This window comes from Opisthocomus hoazin, chromosome 6, assembly GCF_030867145.1.
Source record: "Opisthocomus hoazin isolate bOpiHoa1 chromosome 6, bOpiHoa1.hap1, whole genome shotgun sequence".
Classification (NCBI taxonomy): Eukaryota; Metazoa; Chordata; class Aves; order Opisthocomiformes; family Opisthocomidae; genus Opisthocomus; species Opisthocomus hoazin.
The window spans coordinates 11843863-11865496 of NC_134419.1; the positions used below are offsets into that span (position 1 = coordinate 11843863).

General features: G+C 66.1%; 1 protein-coding gene across 1 annotated transcript; it reads left to right on the forward strand.

The window, feature by feature from the left end:
* The first annotated feature begins 197 nt into the window (after nucleotides 1-197).
* On the forward strand, nucleotides 198-20655 carry PTCH2 (patched 2). The gene is given in 27 exon segments (XM_075424626.1): nucleotides 198-330; nucleotides 549-741; nucleotides 10580-10769; nucleotides 10899-10968; nucleotides 11165-11256; nucleotides 13263-13458; nucleotides 13562-13683; nucleotides 14053-14200; nucleotides 14432-14563; nucleotides 14643-14798; nucleotides 14921-15013; nucleotides 15102-15227; nucleotides 15311-15429; nucleotides 15560-15970; nucleotides 16051-16364; nucleotides 16602-16744; nucleotides 16834-17014; nucleotides 17545-17828; nucleotides 18401-18427; nucleotides 18429-18539; nucleotides 18689-18831; nucleotides 19103-19202; nucleotides 19633-19777; nucleotides 19780-19877; nucleotides 20047-20235; nucleotides 20237-20452; nucleotides 20567-20655. Coding segments are annotated over 26 exon segments (4047 nt in total). The 5' UTR covers nucleotides 198-282; the 3' UTR covers nucleotides 20567-20655.
* The last annotated feature ends 979 nt before the right edge of the window (nucleotides 20656-21634 follow it).

Below are 21634 nucleotides of genomic sequence, written 5' to 3' on the forward strand. Positions count from 1 at the left end.
GTGCCGCCGTGTGTGGCCGCCGGCGGCGGGCGCGCCGTTGCCTAGCAGCGGCGATGGGCGCTGCCGCGGCGGCGGCGGCCAATGGGAGCGGCGGCGGCGGCGCGGCCCCGGCGCCCCCCGCCCCCGCCTCCCCTTTAGAGCGGCGCGGCGGGCGGCCGGCGGCACACACGGCCCCTCCACACCGGCACCGCACCCGGCATCGGCCCCGCCGCGCGCATGGGGGCCGCCGCGCTCGGCCCCACATAACGGGGGGGTGCCCAGCCCCGCCAGCCGCCCCCCGCCATGCCGGACGAGCCGCTCCGCGCCGCCCGCCGCAAGACCCTGCTCGAGGTAAGCGGCGAGCATCGCCCGCTCCCGCGCCGGTGCCCCCGCGCCTCGGCGACCCGCTCGCTCCCCGCCCGGGGGGGCGGGGGGCTCCCGGCCCCGCTTCGCAACCCACGGAGAGCGGCCGACGCGGGCATCCCTCCCCGCCGCGGGAGCCGCTTCCCCCGGGGGCGGGGGCTCCCCCGCCCCGCTCCCGGCCTGACCGTCGTCCCCCCCCTCCGCAGGGCAGGGCCGCGGGCCGGAGGGCCCCGCTGTGGCTGCGGGCCCGCTTGCAGGCGCTGCTCTTCGCGCTGGGCTGCCGGATCCAGCGGCACTGCGGGAAGGTGCTGTTCGTGGGGCTGCTGGTCTTCGGGGCGCTGGCCGTGGGGCTGCGGGTGGCCTCCGTCGAGACCGACATCGAGCACCTCTGGGTGGAAGGTAAGCGTGGGAGCGCTCCCGCCCGCCGCTTTGTGCGTGACCCCCGTGTCCTGTTTCCACACCACCCCCCCCCCTTCGCGGGGCGCGGAGGTGCGGGGCCGGCCCGCAGGCAGGTGACAGCCGCGGGAGCGGGGCGGGAGGAGGAGGGGGCCGCGGGTGCGTGGGGCTGAGAGGCGAAGCGGCCCCCCCCCACCCCCACGCGTGTCCTGGGATGGGGGGGTGTCTCGGCGCGGAGGTGCGGTCGCGTCCCCGCACGAGCGGGCGCGTGCGGCGGGGGTGGTGTCTGGCGCCGGCCGAGCGTGCGAGTCCCCACGCGTGGACACCCCGTCCCCGCCCTGCTGGAAGAGCCCCCGGGGGCGGTCGCAGCCCCGCACCGGGGCTCTGCCGGACTCGGGACCCCCGCCCGGCGGGGACGGGGCAGGGGCAGGGGTCAGGCAGGAGGAAATCCCCGTTTCCAAGTGGAAGTGGCGGATCCCCCTCCTTTGTTATTAATAAACCCCAGCGTGGATATATTTCCCCCCCACCCCACCCTGTCCCCGCAGCTCCGCTCCCCGGTGCTGGGATTCGCTTTCCCTGCGCCTCCCTCCTGCTTTGGGGGCGGGGGGGGGGGGCAGCACCCCGCATCGCTCTCCCCCACAGCCCTGCCAGGCCCTGGCCGGGGCTGGGGGGGGTCTCTCCCAGGCTGGGGTCCCCGGCGGGGGTCCTGTGCCGGGGCAGATGTTGCTCAGCGGAGGGGTGTCAGCCATCTTTGTGCGGGAGCGCTGCCTCCTCCCCCACGCCCGGCTCCCTGTGTGGTCCTCAGCTACTCTTGGATTTGGTTCAACAATAGAAGCAACTTTGCTCTCCCACCCCCTTTTTTTTTTTTCTTATTTAAAAAAAAAAAAAAAAGGCTCCGCGCTTCCTCGCTGCTTGCACACAGATGCATGGACGCCCCCCTGCCCAGGAATGCCCGGCTGTCCCACCTGCTGCCCCCTCCCCAGGGGTGTTTGTGCCCCCCCAGATCTCGTCTCCATCACCTCCTCCCTCTGCAACACGTAGCAGAGGAACCCAGCGATACCTCCCGGTCCGGCAGGCGCCTGAGCGGTGGCTGCTGGAGGAGGGACGCCTTCCCTTCCTGCTTCCCTTGCTCCGGGTCGCGGCTCTGGCTGTCGGATTTTTGGTGTGCTTTTGGGGTTGCAAGGAGTCGGCGTTCAGCGCAGCCAGAGCCAGGGAAGCGGCTGTGGTTGTTGCTGTTGGGGGGGGAACGGGGCTTGTGGCTCATCGGGGTGGAGAGCAGGACGGGGAAGGGGCCGAGCCTGGGGATGGCTGAAGTGCCCAGAAGCCCGGCTTTTCTTGCACACACGCTCTGCACCCCACCGTGTTTCCCTGCTCGCACAGGCACGGCCGGGAGGGACTGCGGCTGCCGGTGGGAGATGTTTCCCCCACGCTGCGGTGTGCCTGTAAGGTGGGTGCCAGGGCCCTCTCTGAGGAGCTGGCTCCTTCTCGTGGCTGGGGCATCTTCTTCGGTGTCGGGAGCTGGATTTTTTTTTAACCCCGTTGTGAAACACGGCTGATCTGGGCTGTCCTGCCCCTTCCCAAGTGATGGGTGCACTGGGGTCTGCACACAACCGCTGCTCTGGATCTGTAGCGCCTGGGGTGGGGGTGACGGGCGATGCTGGGGGTGTCTGCAGGGTGCTGCTCAGAGGCCCCCCCCTTGGCCTTCCTGGGAGGGCTCTGCCCCTGGGAGTGCGCACTTGGGGCAGACCCCTCCGTGCCTTGCTCCTGGGTGGCACAGCCCCAGCGTGCTGGCGGAGGCTGTCCTCAGGCGCTGGCACTACCTGAGACCACCAAGGATGATGTGGCTGGGGTGGCTTTAGTCCTGCGGCGTCCCGGGCGGGCATGCGTGGGTCAGGACGTGGAAGGAAGGTTTTCAGCGGTTCTTTCAGTCTCATGTGTTAGCTGTGGGGCTGCCTCCCTTCCCCACGGCCGTCTTTGGGTCCTTGCCTCCCCCACTGGCCTCTGCTTCTGCGTTTTCTAGTGAGATTGAAGCATCTCCTGGTGTCCTCAAGTGTACCCGGCCCTCCCTGATCTCTGGACCCCATCCTGCTGGTGTGGGGATGCACGTTATCAGAGAGCAGGAGGGCCTGGGCTGCCCCTCAGGAGCCAGACACAGTTTTCCGGACTGTGTTGTTGGATACTGAGCACTTCAAGCTTCTTTGGGATTTTTCTCAGCCACCACTGTTTCCCATCCCAGGTTGTGCGTCAGGGTGGTTGGGGGGGAGTGTGTGTGTCCCACTGCAGTGAGCCTGGTACTGCTGTGTCAGTTCCAGGCAGCGCAGCTCTTGCCCTGGGCTGGCAAAGCTGGTGCCACATCAGCCTGGCTCCAAAGCTTTGGGATCCCCAGGGTGCCAGGGGACCCCTGGCTCCTGTCCTCTCTGGGTGTGTGTGAGGAGATGTTTGCGGGAGCGTGGTCCGTCCCGGCCCCGATGCAGTGCCGTGGGTTGTCTAAGGGGCAGGGCATGTGTACGGGGAGTCATGGTCCCATCATCCTAGGGCTTAGGCCCCAGCTCAGAGGCAGGGTGGTTGAAGGTTCCAGGAAGCCTCTGATGACCCCCTGAAGCTGGTCTATACCCGATCGCCTGCCTCTGCCTAGCCAGGCTGAGGGATGCTCCAACCCAAACCACCTCGCCGAAGGTGAGGTCGCAGTCCCGCAGGAGCGGAGCGTGACCTCCTGCCGGGCTGTCCCCGCTGCAGGCTGAGCTCAGCCCTCCGGGAGCTGAGGACCTGGTGGGCAGGGGAGGGAAGAGAAGGGAGCTGCTTCCCATGGAGGGACCGTGCTGCTGTGATCCCCCTGCCCAGTGGAATAGGGTGGGCAGCCTTGCTTTGGCTGGGGTCAGCTGATGGCAGGTCCCCTGATGGGCCCCTCTGAGCCTGGGCTGTGACCCCAGCCACCGTGGGAAAGCACAGGGTCCCCTGTCCCAACCTGGGGGGCTGTCCTCAGCCCCGGGGGCTGGCTGGGGGGGTGCTTGCAGTGTCCTGAGGTTATGCCTGACCCGCATCCCTGTTTGGGAGATGGAAGGAGGCCGTGTCACCCCATAAATTGGACTCGACTGTGGAAATGTTCAATTAGGCTCCTCCGAAGCAATTAGCCACTCGGAGGCTTTGAAATCCCGGCTAGCGGTGAGTGTTGAGTTACCTCTAGACACCTGGCAGCTGTTCCCGGCTCTCCCAGGGCGTCTGCAGGGCCGAGGGGCCAGGGCGGCCAGCTCTGGGCAGGCAGATCCCTGGGTGGTGAATGGGTCTGCCTGATTTATAGCGCCGAGGGCTGGTTCAAAGGAAGGCCGGGTTAATTCCTAACCGGAACAGCCGAGCGCCCCGCACAGCCGTCGCGCTCTCAAAGAGCTCCTGAGTTCTCCCCCCGCCCCCGGAGAAGACCCTGTCCCTTTCCTGGAGGGGTCAGGGACATCGCAAATGTGCCCGTGGCGTGAAACGGGATGCGTGGTATGGGGGCGAGGGGAATTTTCTGCCTTATTCCCAGCTTGGGGCATGAAGCCGAGACACCCTCAACCCCTTTGGCAATAGCTTTTGTCCTTCCTTGACCTCTGCAACAGGACTTGGTACAGGGCGTCCCCCCCCCGGCATCCAGGGCCGGGCTGGGGTGCAGCCTGGGGCTCCCCCTACGGCAGGGACCAGTGGGAAAGGAGACCCTGGCTGGCCCCATCTTTGCAGAGAGAGGGGCATCAGGGATGGGAAAGCTGCCATGGAAAGCCAAGGATGGGGATCGAACACCCTGCCCACGCTGCCTCCGCCCTGGGGAGAGTGTCTTCATGGCCCCTCTTCCCAGCCCCTGTCCCCACTGTGCGTGGTGGGACCCACGGGGGTTGTGGGGCAGCAGCTGTGGCACGGAGCGGGGTGCCATAGCCATTCCTGGGTGGGCATGGGGAGAGGTGGGTGGTCTCGCTGCTGCTGGCGGGTGGGTTTTGTGGAGTGAGACACTGGTGCAGAGGCTGAGCAAGGAGTGGGCAAAGCTGGGGTGTGGGGCTGGTGACGGCAGCATGGGGGGCTCTGATGGCAGCTTGTCCCTGCAGCGGGGGCAGCGAGATGCCCGCTGAGATCCGGCCTGAGCCGGCCTCGCCCCTGAGGGGCGGCTCCTGGGCTGCCATGTCCCTGCTTCATCCGCAGATGGGTGTCCTGTGGGGACAGGGTCCCTGCTCCATCCCGTGTGTGGTGGCACAGGTATCGCCCCATGGGGCGCTGCCCTGGGGACCCTCCTACCTGGCCTGGTGGGATTTTTCCTTTGGGACCCTGCAGTCCTCTCTGTTTGCAGGGTCTGAGTGTCCTTGGGGACCCTGTGCCCCCATCCTCGGGGGCTCAGAGGAGCAAGGGGCAGCTGGGGTGTAGCTGCCATGGAGCGCCAAGGTCCCCGTTATCCCCAAAACCCGCCTGCCTGGCTCTGCCTTCTGCCCCAAAGCACCTTCTCCCCCGCAGCCCGGGCTGGCTCTGAAAGGACCTTTCTTCAGGGGGGGCTCACCCAGCAGCCCCCCGCCCACCCGCAGATGGGGCGCGGGCAGTTTGCCTTTATTTATCTTTGGGAGGCGAGCGCAAAACCTCTTGCTTTTGCTTTTCCCTTCCTTGACAGCTCAGTCAGCTTTTTCGGGCTGGAAAATTTTGCTAATTAACCCAAAGAGACCGGGAGACTCTTTACAGATGGCTGTGGCTTATCTGTCCCTATCCATTTTGCTTTGCTTCTCAACTTATATATATATATGTTTTCTTTTTAATTCCTAGAAAGTGTTTTGGTGTGTGTTTTTGTGTTTTTTGGCTTTTTTTTTTTTAAACTTAAACATATCCACGGGCTTAGGGAGGGGGCTCTTTCTTTGCGTTTTTAAATGTTATTTGGCGGCTGGGAGGGGGCAGCGCCAGGGCCCGAGAAGAGGGTTTTATTATCTGCCTCTCCCTCGGGCCTGGAAAAGTGGTCTGAGTTCAAAAAATTCATTTCTTGCCTGAATGAAGCCAGCAATGTGGAAAAATTTCACCATTCAGAGGGGGATGAATGTATGTTTCAACCACACATTAAGTGACATTAGCAAGCAGTGGAGTGCCTAATGTGGCCATTTTTCACAGCAGCCAACAGAGGGGGTGATTAGCATAATTAGTACAGGCAGCCCTATACATATGGAAATAGCAAATGCCTAAATGCCAACACCAGTGGAAATTTATGTCAATGCTGACAGGAGTCTTAGCGGTGAATAGTTCCCAACTGAATCCCCTCTCCCTTCCCCCCCCCCCCCTTTTTTTTTTTCGGGGGTCGCGCTGTCCCCTCGGTGCCGGCCGTGGCGGTGCGAGCTCCCGCCTGCCCCCCCCCCCCCCCCCCCAAACCCCCTCCCCGCGCTGGGAACCGCCGCCCCGCGATTTGGGGGTAATAAAGACATTAATTTAGCTTCGCCGTTTAAACAAAAGCGTTTTGGCCGGGGCCGACCGGCCCCAAAACGGGCCCTTTCAGCCCCCTTCACCGCTGGCTTTTGGAAGGCTTCCCCCCCCCTCCATCCCCTCTGCCGCCCGCCTGGACTTCACCGGGCGGCGGCTCGGGGGCAGCGCGGAGCCCTGGGCGCTGCCGGGACCCCTCCTCCCCGCCTCGACCCCCCTCCCCCGCGGGGTGAATGGGGCCGGGAGGACGTGTTTTGACAGGACGGGGCCGCGGGGCGTTTGGCGAGGCCGGCGGTAGCGGCCGGGACAGGTAAAAATGGCTCTTTCAGCGTGCCCTGGGCGAGACTTCCTCCGGAGCAGCATGGGTCCTTTCACTGCCGCCCTAATCCCGCTAATCCGCCCCACAACACTCCCGAGGTGGCCTCCGGCTTGCGAGCCGCTCGGCGCGGGGGAGCGGGCGGCCGGGGGATGCTCGGGGGGGGACCCCCGCATCGGCTCCCGGTCTGCTGTTTGCCCCCTCGTTGCAGGGGGGGGGGGGGGTGTGTGTGATGCAGGGGGGGGTGTCCCCGTGGGGATGGCTTTTCCCAGGGGATCTAGGCGTGACCTTCCCCCCCCTCCAGTTGTGGATTTGAGATGGGGTTTGTAGCGTTGGGATGCGGTGTGGAAAGGGGGCTGCTCCTCAGGGGACACCCCCCTCTCCCCTCCCTTCTTCCCTCGCTTGGGGACACAGCTGGAGCTGGAGTGTGGCGCTGGGACAGGGCTGCAGCATCCCCCCTGCACCCACCCAGTCTGGGACTTGCGACATTTGTCACCATGTCCCATAGCCCCCTTACACCAGGCAGGAAGACAGGGCCTGACTTTCGGAGGCCAAGCGGGGACATGTACCCGGATGTGCTCCCCTCCCTCCCACGCTGTCCCACCCGGGTCACCCGGGCGGTGGTGGCAGCTGCTGGCAGGGTCCATCAGCAGAGCGGTGGCACTCCTGTTGACCACAGCCTTCACCCACCCTGTGGGGACACAGAGCGGTCCTTGCAGCAGCAGACATCTCCTGGGGGGACACCAGTGCCTCTCTGCACTCCCCAACACCTCCCATGGCCTTCCCTCGCCGACGGCTGCTTTGCCCTTGCCAGGCAGGGAGGGCTCAGTGTGGAGCTGGCAGCCTGCCCCGACCCGCTGCCCTCCCGGTGCCACCCAGGCATGCTAACCCCACCCACCCATGGGCGCTTGGGGACAGAGATCCCATGGGGTTTGCTCACCTCTGGCCCTGAGCAAGCATGGCGGGATGTCCCCTTGCTGTCACGCCAGGAGAGGTGGCTGCGTGGGGGCCAGCCCTGTGCCGGGGGGCTTGCAGCTGCGCCAGGGGCAGCAGGACCCGACATGGGGTCCTCTGATCCCAGACCCTCTGAGCTGAGTCCAGGGGGTGCTGGCAGCCCCTGGGGGGATGTGGGGTGAGCTTGGGTCACCCCACCCTTCCTGGGCAGGGGGGCAACGCAGGGGCTGGGGGTATGTTCTGGCTGGGAGCAGAAGCAACCCCTCCCCCCCACCCCAGCTGCCCATGGCTGGCGGGGGGGCTGGTTTGGCACGGGGCAAGGGGTCCCAGCACCCACTGGGGCAGCTGAGGGCACAACCCTGTCCCACTGGGTGAGAGTGAGCCGGCTGCAGTGCTGCGGCCATGGCCGTGGGTTCTGTGCCAGGAGGGTTTGGGGAGCGGTGGCAAGGGGGGGGGTGGCTCAGGCAGGGTGGCCGGGAAGGGGGCAGGGAGGCTCCCGCCCTGCTCTGTAATTTTGCAGCGGATGCTGTAATTACGGGGAGGGCTCCCCCGGCGTGGCCCGCGGGCGGGAGGTAGCCGCACACGCAGCCGCCCTCGCCGTCGGGACCCCATCCCCTCCCCGGCACCCATGCCCTCCCAACTTGGGCACGGTGGGAACCCACTCTGCACCCCTGGGTGTTTGGGGTGCGGTTGGGCATGGGGTCCCATCCACCCTCCAGCCCACACTGCTGCGTGCCTGCGGCCCGTGACCCCCATGGCATGAAATCCCCAGCCAGTGGTACCCAGAAGTGGTGCCCACCCCAGGGAGGATGCTCATGTAAGGCACGGCTGCCTCTGGGGACCTGTCGTGTGGTTTTGGAGGGTGTTGGGGTCCCTTTGCCCAGCGGGGGGTCTTGGGGGGGGTGTGAAGCCAACTGCTGCCGGGGAGCGGAGCAGGCTGTTAATAAGCAGGACCAGGGCGCCTGATTGGAACCAGAGGGCCCTTTGCATGAAAAAGCCAAGGGCTCCCTTTGTTAATTGGAATTAAAAAAAAAAAAAAAAGAATTTACATACAGTTCCTCATTAACATGCTCATTGTTGGTATCGGGGCGCCCCTCCGGCCCCCTCCCCAGCCAGGGGGCTGCGTGCGGCGTGGGGCGTCTTGCCCTGGCCCTGCTGCCGGCCCCGTTCCCGGCCCCGTCCCCGTTCCCGGGCTGGCTGGCGGACGCGCGCCCGTTTGAAGTGTCCTTGGCAGCCCTGTGTGCGCTGCCTTGTCTTTTCATGTTGCTCTTTGGTTAATTAGGGTGTTGGAATTTGAGGCTTCCTCACGGCCTTTGAAGCTTGCTGACGGCTCGCAGTGCCCTGTTCCAAATTAACAGTAATTACAAGGGACGGCTTTTTATTTTCTCTCTTTTTTTTTTTCTTTCTTTAATTTTTTGGGGGGCTTGCAGATGTGCAGCTCCTCCCATGGCCAGGCTGGGTGGAGATGTCCGTGGGGCCCCACAGGACGTGTCCCCTGGGAGCGGCGGCCATGCTGGGCACCCCCCCACCCCCCCAACCGCCGTGTCCCACCGCCCACCCGCGTTCGGCGTGGGTGGCATGGCTGAGATCAGAGCAGCTCAGCGCACCTCCCGCCCGACCTCCCAGCCTGCCGCGAAGGGCACGGGTGTCCTGTCTCCCCCCCTCGTGACACCCACCCTGCCTGTGTCCTCGTCTCCTCGCCCCAGGCGCTGCCGTCCCCTCTGACACACACAAAGGCCTCGGCCGTGTTCCCCCCAGCCCCCCCCGGCCCTGGCACAACCTCCATCCCAACTGGCATCTGATGGACACCAGCTGCTCCCCAGCCCAGCCAGGAACAATAAAGACGCTTCGCCCTCCCCGTTCCCCAAAAGCAGGGGGAAAAAAAAAAAAACCACCAAAAAACACCAACCCATATAATAAGTCATTAAAAGGGAAGATTCTGCTCTTTATTTGCGGTCTCGCTCCGGCCTCCTCGGCGCTGGCGGGGGGCCAGGCCCGCCGGGGCCCCGACTCTTGCTGAGGGAGTGTCCCGGTGCGGATGGATCCTGACACCCCCCCCTCTTCCCCAGCAGCCGGGGCTGGGCAGGAGCCGGCGTCGCCCCTGCCCGCAGCACTGCCTCGGGGTACGCCCAGATGCCGGGCACCCTGGGGCATCCCTGGTGGGTGGCACTGGGGTGGGGGGCACATGCAGCCTCCCCCTCCCGGGCAGGGCCTGGGAGCTGGGCAGCCGGGCGTTGCGCTTGAGGGAGGGGGTCTCAGGATCGGCCTCCCACCCTCCTCCGGGCTGTGTCGTACCCCCTTTGCTGTGCCACGAGCCGTGGGAGCCCGTTGTTGGATGGGGACGGGGGTGGCTGTCCCTGGGACGCTGCTACGCCATGCAGAAGGCCAGGCAGGGGCGGGTGGCAGCCGTGCTGCTGGGGTGAGGAGGGATTTCTCTTCCGCATCGAGGCGGCTGCAAATGGAGTTGCTGGCTTCTCCCAGAAACCTCAGTCCCTCCGCGCTTGGAGCTCTTCCGCTGACGTCGAGGATGGATCCCAGAGTCTTGGCGGGAGGAGCGGGGTCCCACAGAGCTCCCCAACGCCGTGTCCCTCCCCTGTCCCCAAACCCCGCCCGGGGCAGCCTGAACCTGTGGGGATTCGGGGGTGCCCGCATCTCCCTGCCCTGGCCAAAACGCCGCCCGCCTTGGGGTGCCAGGGAGAAGCCGGGCAGGGACAGGGTGGGGTGTCCCTGGTTTTGCTCGCCGCGTCGGGGTCCGGCTGCATTGGGCATCTGCAGCACCCACCACAGCGCGCGGGTGGGAGGGGGCAGGATGTGTCCCATCTGCTTCACCGGCCATCTGTCCGTGGGGTTTTTCTGCGGAAAGCAAAGCCAACGAGCCGCTCTGAGGCTGGAAATACCCGGGTTGGTGGGAAGGGGGATGCCTGGTCTGGTGTGGGCTGGGGTGCTCCCCGCTTGGGTCCTCTGGGTGCAAGCGCCCGGGGGATGCAGCAGTTGGGGAACCCCACGGCAAGAACCCCCCGTTGACGTGATGCCATCTGATGCTGCGGTTCCTCGCTCCGGCCGGTCTCCTTCCCTGGGCATCCCGATGGGCAGGACGGGTTGGTGGGACGGGGGCTCTGCCAGCCTTGGCACTGATGGGGCGCATCGGGGTCCCCTCCGCAGCGGGCAGCCGGGTGAGCCAGGAGCTGCGCTACACCAAGGAGAAGCTGGGCGAGGAGTCCGTCTACACCTCCCAGATGCTGATCCAGACCCCGAAGAGGGATGGGGAGAACATCCTGACGCAGGAGGCCCTGCAGCTCCACCTCGAGGCGGCCCTGGCCGCCAGCAAGGTCCAGGTCTCGCTGTACGGAAAGTGAGTCCGGCGCCGGACAAGGGGGGGGACAGGGACCCCCGCCGTGTCCTGCCTGTGTCCCCTCTCACCTCCTCGCCGTTTCCCCCGTGGGGTGATGCCCGTCCTCAACTCCCCTTTCTGCCTTTCCAGATCGTGGGATTTGAACAAGATCTGCTACAAGTCGGGTGTCCCCATCATCGAGAACGGCATGATCGAGAGGGTGAGTGCCCCCAGCGAGCCCCCCCACGGGGGATCGGACCCCGCAAAACGGGGGGCTGATGGACCGTGGTGGGGATGGGGCTCGCAAAGGCACTGCCGGCTCCGTGTGGGAGGGTGCAGGTTGGGGCAGCCCAGCAGGGCTTGGGGGGGAGCCTGATCCATCCCTGCTGAGCCCCCTGCCTCTCCTGCTCCCGCAGATGATAGAGAAGCTGTTCCCCTGCGTGATCCTGACGCCGCTGGACTGCTTCTGGGAAGGAGCCAAGCTGCAGGGAGGCTCAGCCTACCTCCCGTGAGTGCGGGGTCTGTCCCGGGGTGCAGGGGGCCACGGGTGGGAGCAGGGGCTGGAGGTGCTGCCGAGGGGCTGTGCTTGTCCTTCCCTCGCAGCCTGGCTCTGCTGCCCTGGTCCCTCGCTGCTGCTCCTTGTGGTGCTCAGCTCCGGGATGGTCCCACCACCACTGACCCTGTTGGGTCAGCAACCCGGGGACAGGTCCCTGTCCTCGTCCGCCTGGTCTTGGTGCCATGAGCAGGGCTGCACCGCTGCGGGGTGGGCTGCAGCCCACGGCAGGAGCTGCCTATCCATGCCACGCCGTGCCATGCTGTGCCATGCCATGCCATCACACCAGCCAGGGATGGGGACACAGGGACAGAGGCTGTGCCCCAGGCAGGTCCCTGGGGGCTGCTCCTCCCCCCCCCAGCGCTTTGTGGGTGCCGTGGTGGTGAGGAGGCACCCACACTCCTGAGCTGTGCCCGGGGACAACACGGAGGGCGCAGTGCCGCCGGGGTGGGTGGTGGGTGACTCCCGGCCAGCTCCCCGCACCGCGGTGGTGGGGCTGGGGACCCCGGGCTGGGCGGGGGGAGCCCCCCCCCACATTCCTTCTGTTTACGCGTGTGTTTGTCCGGGAGAGCCGGGCGGCTTGTGCATTGTCAGCAAACGAAGCCCCGCGCTTTCTCATGCTAATGCTGCTCTGAAAGCTGCCCCTTGCCAAACAGATGAAATAGTGGCCTTATTCAGGCTGCTGCTGGACAGGAGGAGGGGGAAGGGTCCGCAGCATCCCCAGCCAGGATTGGGGGGCTGGCTTTGCCTCCCCCCAAGACCTCAGGTTCTGCCCATTCCAGCTTGGGGAGCAGCCAGGAGCGGGATCGAGCAGGGCTGGGCTGGCCGTGCCAAGCGAGATGCTGGTGGCATCGTCCACCAGGGTGGGCAGCGATGGGTGCTGGGGTACCTGGCAGGTGGGGTGGCACCCACAGCAGCGGTGGGACCCACCTCTCCTCGCAGCCCGGTGAGCGGGTGCCCGGGTGGGCACCCCGGCTGAGCGCCGGCCAGCCCCTGGGGACTCGGTCCCCCTTTTTTAACACCGAGGGGTGAGCGGGGCGGGAGCCGGGAGAACAAAGAGCAGCAATCTATGGAAAGACAAAAGGATTTGCCCTGGCTCAGTGAAGCAAGCGAAAGCAGATAAAAGGGGCTCTCTTTGGAAGCAGCAGCAGCTCTGGTTGGTATGTGGGAATCTCGAGCGGCCGGCTCCGGCCCAGCCAGCCTTCATGAATTATTAGGCTGCGTTTCTCCCCAGAGCCCACACTCGCTCGGGGCTTTTTCTTCCCCTCTTTGGAGTGCTGGGATGGGTTACTGGCTTTTTTGTGTGTCCTTTTCTGTCTTAAAAAAGAAGCGGAGCAAGGCTGGCCCCCAGCACCCCGGGCTGGGATGGAACGAGCAGAGCATCCACAGGCAGTGGAAAAGCTCCTTTTCCCGGGTACCTAAGTCCCACGGGGTCCTGCTGGACCTCCAAGGACCTGATCCACACCCAGCTCCCAGCACTGTCCTGAGCCCCAGAACCTCCAGCGCGGGGGGAGATGGCAGGAAGGGCTGGAGGGGATGCCGGGAGCCCTTGCCTGCCTGCTCCCCTCTATCAAGACGTTAGCCCGCGGGCAGTAATCGGCCTGACTGCTCGCACAAAGCGGGGCCGGGTGCTGGGGCTGGCTCCCCCCCGCTTTGTCCCAGCCTAACAGGATCAGGCACGCTACTTGACTCGGGGCATGGCCCGCTGCGCCGCGGAGGGCACGGGGGATGTCGCAGGCGGCCCCGGGAGGGGGTAGGGATGCGCTAGGGACTGATGCTGCCCCTCTGCGTCCTCCCGCCCCGCCTGCAAGGGCACCCACGGGGCGGTGGGGTGCCTGCAGGCAAGTGTGGGTGCCAACCCTGCCGCACGGTGCAGTCCCGTGTGTGGGATGGGACCATGGTGATGGTGCCACTTGTGGGTTTCGGCATCCCACGTCAACCCAGTCCTGCTCTCTCCCCAGGGGCCGCCCAGACATCCAGTGGAGCAACCTGGACCCTCTGCAGCTGATGGAGGAACTGGGGCAGTTTACATCCCTGGAAGGCTTCAAAGAGCTGCTGGACAAGGCAGAGGTGGGGCAGGCTTACATGGAGCGGCCCTGCCTGGATCCCCGGGACCCCCAGTGCCCCCCCAGTGCTCCCAATAAGCAGAGCCAGCAGGTGGGTCACCGCCCATGGGGACCAGGAGGCATGTGGGGGCTTGCTGCTCTCCCACCCGCCCTACGGTCCCACATCCCTGACACCTGCCCCTCTCTACCTGCAGAGCCCCGACATCCCAGCTGAGCTCTCGGGGGGCTGCCACGGCTTCTCCAGGAAGTTCATGCGCTGGCAGGAAGAGCTGATTTTAGGTGGCACGACCAAAGACTCCAAGGGCAAGCTGCTACGGTGAGAAATGCTGCAGTGCAGGCGTCCCCAGGCACAGCACAGGGGCCCAGCTGCAGCACTCACCCCTGGGATGAGTAGGGGCAGGGTCCCCTCATCCTTATGCGGTGCCCACGGGAACCCACCCTGGCTGCAAGAGCGGCTGCGGGGCTGTCTGGGAGCGTGTGCGAGGTTAGCGAGTGTGTGAGGCTGCCAAGTGTATGGGGGAGCGGGAGAGTGCTTCAGAGCGAGGGGGAGGGCAGGGGGCAGGATTCCTGGGTCCTCTCCTAGGTGTCCATGGTGGGACTGGGGGCTGTGGGGTGGGGGATGGACCCATTCCTGCATCCCGGGGCACTGCAGCCGGTCCCAGCAAGGTGCGTGCCTGTCCCCCAGCGCCGAGGCCCTGCAGACCATGTTCCTCCTCATGAGCCCCCGGCAGCTCTTTGAACACTTCAAGGATGACTACGAGATCCACGACATCAGCTGGAGCGAGGAGAAGGCAGGCGCCATCCTGGAGGCCTGGCAGAGGAAATTCGTGGAGGTGGGCACCGGGAACAGCCTTCCGTGTGGGGCTGGGCGAGGGTGAGCCTGTGCATGGCATCCGCCTGTGCCCGGGTGTTCACATAGCCACGGGTCTTGGCACTGCTCTCGTGTGGTCTGGTGCATCGCTAGTCACCCTCCGTGCCGATGGTGACACCCTGGGTGGCTCTGGGGGGGACGTACTGGGGAGCGAGGGGGTCCTGACTCCTCTAACGGGGTGCGCCTCTGGCAGCTGGCACAGGACTCCATCCCGCCCAACGCCACGCAGAGCGTCCATGCTTTCTCCACCACCACGCTCAACGACATCATGAAGTCCTTCTCCGACGTCAGCGTCATCCGGGTGGCTGGGGGCTACCTCCTCATGGTGCGTGTGTCCCCTCTCGGAGTCCCCCACCCTCCCTCGCTCGCTCCCCTGTCCCTGCTAACCCACTGTGCTCTTCCAGCTGGCCTACGCCTGTGTCACCATGCTGCGGTGGGACTGCTCCAAGTCCCAAGGGGCCGTAGGCCTGGCCGGGGTCCTGCTTGTGGCTCTCTCCGTGGCCTCTGGCCTGGGGCTTTGTTCACTGCTGGGCATCTCCTTCAATGCAGCTACCACCCAGGTATGTGCTGGGGAAGAGCCGGGTGCCATGAGGGTGGTGGGACCCTGGGGGCTGTGGAGTGGCCAGGTCACCTCCTGGGCAGCGGCTGTGTCCCCTCGCTGATGCCAGCTGCTCTCTGGCAGGTCCTGCCCTTCCTGGCCCTTGGCATCGGTGTGGATGACATGTTCCTCTTGGCTCACGCCTTCACCGAGACCAGCCAGCACATCCCCTTCAAGGTGAGCACTGAGCCCTGCCCGGGGGCTCCCCGGTCCCCTCCTGCATCCCCACGGCCCCTCTCGTCACCCCCTCTGTCTGTCCCTGCAGGAGCGGACGGGCGAGTGCCTGAAGCGCACGGGGACCAGCGTGGCTCTCACCTCTGTCAGCAACATGATCGCCTTCTTCATGGCAGCCCTGGTACCCATCCCTGCCCTGCGTGCCTTCTCCCTCCAGGTAGGGCCAGGGTCCCTCTATGGGGTGGCGGGGGCAGGAAGGGATGGCCAGACCCCACTCTGACATGTCCCCCCCGCCCACAGGCTGCGGTGGTTGTGGTGTTCAACTTCGCCATGGTGCTATTCGTCTTCCCTGCCATCCTGAGCCTGGACCTGCACCGCCGGGAGAAACGCCGGCTCGACATCCTCTGCTGCTTCTACAGGTACCAGTGCCAGGCTGGCCAGGCTGGGGCTGACCGTGTGGCTTCCCTCCAGAAGCACGGGGTGACTCTGCTCCTCTCCCTCACCGTCTTCTCCTCCTTCCCTCTCTCCTCCTTTCCTCTCTCCCCTCAGCCCTTGCTCCTCACGCGTCATCCAGATCCAACCACAGGAGCTTGCTGATGCCAACGACAACCACGCCTGCCACCCATCCCCTTACGGGCACCCTGGCATGGCCACCAGCACCCAGATCACCACCACCGTGCAAGCCTTCACCCGGTGTGACCCCTCAGGCCACCACGTTGTCACCGTCCTGCCGCCCACCTCCCAAGTGTGCACCTCGCCTGCCATCCTCCTGCCCCCCACCGACCCCCTGGGCTCACAGGTCTTTGCCCCGTCCAGCTCCACCCGGGACCTGCTGGCCCAGCTGGACGAGGCCAAGGGCGGGCGGGAGTGTGTCCCCCTGCCCTTCTGCCGCTGGAGCCTCGCTGACTTTGCCCGGGAGAAGTATGCCCCGCTCCTCCTGCGGACCCGGACCAAGGTGAGGTGGGGACGGCCCCGGCGGTGCCACCCGGGGCGGGTGGGTGGCGTGGGACCCTGCCTGACACCCCCCGCTGTCCCCGCAGGCGGTGGGTGGCAGTGCTGTTCGTGGCACTGCTGGGGCTGAGCCTCTACGGCACCACCATGGTGCATGACGGGCTCTACCTGACGGACATCGTGCCGCGGGACACCAAGGCGCACGCCTTCATCTCGGCCCAGTTCAAGTACTTCTCCTTCTACAACATGTTCATCATCACCAAGGGCGGCTTCCACTACCCGGGTGCCCAGGCTGCCCTGCTCAGCCTGCACCAGGCCTTCAGCACCGTCAAGTACGTGGTGCGGGAGGGCAACCGTGACCTGCCCAAGATGTGGCTCCACTACTTTCAGGACTGGCTGCGAGGTGAGGGACATCCCCCTTCATCATGACCTCTTGTGCCCAAGGACCCTCTCCCTCTTGCCTGGGAATGCCTTCCCTGCTGGAGGGTGGGCCCATAGTGTCCCCAAGACTCCCAGCAATGCAGAGCTGAGCCCCTGGGGTTCCTGTGTGCCCATCCCGCTGGCACCACACTCCCTGGGGCACACGGGATGCCATGTGGGGTGCCTCATGGGATGCTCACCCCCCACGCTGTGTCCCCAGGGCTCCAGGCCACCTTTGACAGGGACTGGCAAGCTGGGCGCATCACCCACGACAGCTACCGCAATGGCTCCGAGGACGGGGCACTGGCGTACAAGCTCCTCATCCAGACCGGCAACAAGAAGGAGCCCTTCAACTTCAACCAGGTGTGTGGGGAGGGGGCTGGGGCAGCCGGGCTAGGGAGGACGCTGCGCCCGCTGCCCCGCTCACGCCCGCTCCCGCTCTCTCCCCGTAGCTGACCACGCGGCGGCTGGTGGACGAGAACGGCATCATCCCCCCCGACACCTTCTACATCTGCCTGACGGTGTGGGCCAGCAACGACCCCCTGGGCTTCGCCGCCTCCCAAGCCAACTTCTACCCCCCGCCGCCCGAGTGGATCCATGACAAGTACGACACCACGGGCGAGAACCTGCGAAGTGAGTGAGCGCGGTGGCCTCCCCGCGGCCCCCTCCTGCCCCCCGGCACCCCCTGCACAGGACCCGGCTCCCAGCACCTTTCCTGCCCTGGAAGCGTCCCCCTCAAAGAGAAACCCTCCGCATCCCGCATCCCATCAGCGTCCTCTGGTAGAGGAGCTGCCCTGCTTCCCTGTGCCCCACACTCAGCCCCCTGCATCCCACACCGGGAGCAGCCCACCGCGCACTCCCCGTGCCCTTCACACGCAGCAGCACGCTGCTGCTCCAGCCCACGATCATCTCACCGCAAAGAAGCCCCTCCACGCTGCTCCCCCTCTGCCCCACAAACACTCCCCTGCAGAGAAACCCCCTGCTCCCTGTGACCCCCCACCCCACAAGCTTCCCGCCGGCAGAGGAACCCTCTCCTCCTTGCCACCGGTCTTCTCCTCACACGTTCCCCAGCCCCGTGGTGCCCAGGCGTCGGGGGGTGCCCCCATGCTACCTGCCCACCTGTGCTGCCTGTAGCCTCACGCTGCCCGTGCTCTCCTCCCCAGTCCCGGCAGCCCAGCCGCTGGAGTTCGCCCAGTTCCCCTTCTACCTGAGCGGGCTGCGTCGCACAGCCGACTTTGTGGAGGCGATTGAGAGCGTGCGGGCCATCTGCCGGGAGGCCGCCCAGCGCCACGGGGTGCTGAGCTACCCCAGCGGCTACCCCTTCCTCTTCTGGGAGCAGTACATTGGCCTGCGCCACTGGTTCCTGCTGGCCATCAGCATCCTGCTGGCCTGCACCTTCCTCGTCTGCGCCCTGCTGCTGCTCAACCCCTGGACGGCCGGCATCATCGTGAGTACGCACCCCGATGCGTGGGGACAGGGGAGTGAGCGGCCATGCTGCCCTCCTGGTGGCACCCATCCAGCCCTGCTGCCGTGCTGCTGGGTGGCCCTGGCTGCCTGCGTCGTGGGGATGGGGTGGTGGGGTGGCCGGGGGCACCCTGGGTGGAAAGGACTCCCATGTGGAAATGGTAGTGGGTGGGGGACACCCATATGGAGGGATCAGGGACCTGGCTCATGAAGGGAACGTATGGAGGGGACAGGGGCTTGGAGACATCCCTGCAGAAGAGGGTGAGGAGAACACCCATATGGACGGTGGCAATGAGTGGGGGACCCGTATGGAGGGATCAGGGGGACCGTTTATGAAGGGAACGTGTGTAGTGGGCAGGGGTTTGGGGACATCCATGCACAGGAGGCTGAGGCCCACCTCCAACAGGCGGCACAGAGGGACACCCCAAATAGAGGGAAAAGGGGCAATGGGGTGAGGCTGCCCTATATGGAGGGGTAGAATCAGGCATGCCAGGCGGAGGGGCAGATGGGACAGCTGGTCAGAGCCACTCCTCACTGATCCCACCCCACCCCCAGGTCTCCATCCTGGCCATGATGGCGGTGGGAGCTGTTTGGCATCATGGGGCTGATGGGCATCAAGCTGAGTGCCATCCCTGTGGTCATCCTCATTGCCTCGGTGGGCATCGGCGTGGAGTTCACCGTCCACGTGGCCCTGGTGAGCACAGGCAGACCCCTGCCCAACTGCAGGGCACCCCAATTCCCACTCCCTGGCACCCTCATCCCCTTGGCCGTGTGCCGATGGGTGGCCACATCCATGGGTGGCACGCAGGGACGAGCCCTGTGTGACATCCTCATTCCATGCAGGGCTTCCTGACAGCGGCGGGGAGCAGGAACGTGCGCTCGGCCGCAGCACTGGAGCATACCTTCGCCCCTGTGATGGACGGTGCTGTCTCCACCCTCCTGGGCGTCCTCATGTTGGCCAGCTCTGAGTTTGACTTCATCATGAGGTGCGTGCCGGAGGGGGGTAAACCAGCTGCTTGCTGCCCCCCAAAAGCTTTGGCAACGGGGGCTGGTGAGCGTGGCAGCCACCCTGGCTGGCAGTGGGGACGTGGGGCAGCTGGCGAGGACATGTCTTGCTGAGGGCACCCACTCCATCTTGCGTGGAGGCTGGGGAGACATGGAGGGGCTGGGGTGCGTGGTGTGGGAAGCCGTGTTTGGGGCGGGACGGGGTTTATGGTGCCTGTGCCCACTTACCCGCTCTGCCTGCGGCTCCCACAGGTACTTCTTTGCGGTGCTCACCATCCTGACGCTGCTGGGGCTGCTCAACGGGCTGGTGCTGCTGCCAGTCCTGCTCTCTGTCATCGGGCCACCCCCGGAGGTACAAGACCCCCATCCTGCCTCTCCCTGTCCCTCCCCAACCCCATATCCACATTCCTTGATCCCCCATTGCCCCTCACCCTGTCCCCCCTTCCCCCTATACCCATCCTTGCCTTGTCTGGTCCCAGCCTCGCCTCATACCCACCTCAGCTCATCCTTCACACTGTGCCATCCCTGCTTTCCCCCATACTTTCTCTGCCCCACATCCAACTTGCCCCATACTTGCTTGACCCCATTCCTGCCTCACCCCACACTCGACTCCCCCTGTCCCTCCCTGACCCATTTGACCCCCATCCCTACTTCACCCCGTATCTCCTTTGCCCCACGCAGCCCTCCCCCCATCCTCGCATCACCCCATACTCCCTGCCACCCCTCGCTCCTCCATCCCTCTATGTCCCCGGTCACTCTGACGCTGTCCCCTCTCTCCCCAGGCATCCCTGCTGGATAACGGCCCCCGCCTGCCCCAACCGGAGCCGGTGCCCCCATGCCTGGGCCCCGGGGGGCTGTATGTCCGGCGTGCCCCAGCCTGGCCTGCTGCCTTCCCCGACCCCTCGGACACAGAGCGCTACGTGGACGGTGTGGGACCGGGCAGCCCCGGGGGCCCTTCATCGTGCCCTCCGCCCCGGCACACATCCTGCTGGAGGCCGGCAAGGACCCCAGCTTCCCACGCATCACCGTGAGTGTCTCTGCCCGCCGTGGCATCGCCGGCTCCCCCGGCATCGCGTGGGAGAGGGTCACAGATAGAGCCGGGGACAGGGGCTCGTGAGTCCCCTGTGGTGCTGATGGGGTTGCCAGAGGGATGCTCGGTGTGGCTGGGGGCCTCATTCTCTGTGTCCCCCCTCCAGGTGCTGAAGCCCTACAAGGACAGCCCGGAGGTCCAGGGGAAGAAGGAGGCTCCTGGCCCGCAGCCTGCACCCCCCCTGCCCTTCGGGGAGCCGTGCCCCGTGCCACCCCGAGACTGCCCGCAGCCGTGCCCACCGGGCGCCCGGCCAGCCCCCCCCGCAGCCCTGCCTGCCTACAGCACCCACCTGCAGGGGTCCCGCCGGCAGCTACGCCACCGTCACGGCCACCGCTTCGGTGACGGTGGCCCTGCACCCCACGCTGCCTGGCTCCTACCCCAGCTTCGGCCCAGAGGGCTTGGCCGGTGGCGAGCCGGACTGCCTGGAGGAGCCCAGCGTGCCCAGCGCCGCCGTGCCCGACGCCTTCGAGATGCAGAGCGTGGGACGCCACGGGGCAGGTGCCCGGCGCTAGGTGAGCTTGGGGACACGGGCACCCTACCCCGGGGCTCGTGCGCGGCAGCGTGGGGGTGCAGGGTGGCTTTGGAGGGACCCGGCTGACCCCCCCACCCGTTCTTTCTCCCCGCAGGTTGCCGACTCCTGGGCAGAGCATCTCCCCGGCGCCCGGTGGGCACAGGAGGGTGCAGAGCGGGGTCGCCCGTGTCGTGCTGCTAATCGCCGGAGTGGCGATGCCCCCCGGTCTCGGCCGAGGAGGACTGGCCCCACCGCATCCCCCCACAAAGGGGCTCAGCAGGGCAGGCTGGCACTTCTATGCAAGCTGTGTGCGGGCCACGCCGTGCCCGTGTGTCCCCCTGCCCAGGGCCGTGCCGATGGTGCCGCATCCCCTCACCCAGGGTTTGGGGGTCACCCTGCCCCGGGCTTGTTGCCCCCCCAGAAATGGAAGCACTAACCCTCCCCTCTGTTTCTGGAGCCGCTGGCGAGGCAGGCTCGGTGCCGTGCCAGCTCCCCCCCGCGGGGTCACTGCCTGCTCCCCATCACCTCCTCCTGGGATCCCCCCCACCCAGGCCACGAGCTGGGGTGCCCCAACAGGGTGCCCTCATGCTCCCCCCCCCCCAGCCCGATAAGGGGGCATCCCCAGAGCCAGCCGTGCCCTGGGGTGCCAAGGGCCAGGCCTGGGGTGGGCACCCCCCACCTTTATTTATTGCAAAGGGAAACTATCTATAGAGAGATATATATTTTTAAGCTTATTTTAAAAGATTTATTTCTCAGCCTATGGCCTCGCCCAGCTGCCCAGGGTGCAGGCGGGGAGGGGGCAGACCCTTTGCCGGTGCAGGGCTGCCCGCTGGAGGCAGCCGGAGCCCGGGGTGGGGGCACAGACCTGGTTCATGCCCCTGCTCCGTGGGTGCTGGGTGGCCACGGGCAGCTCACCCCCTCCGCCACGCTGCTCCGTGCCTCAGTTTCCCCACCGGCGAGCGCAGGAGTGCTGGAGCTGGGGATGTGCCGGAGAGCCTGCTGCTCCCACCGCACAGGCAGGGTCTGGGGGGGGTGGGAGGGGGTCCTTGGGTTGGTCCTTGTTGTGCCAAGCCCTGAAGCTGTCCCACTGACACAGCCGCTCGTGCTCTGCCCTGGTGACACAGGCGCTGGTGCACACTCAGGGCAGCGCACACTCAGCGTGGGTGTCCGCGGTGCCACATCA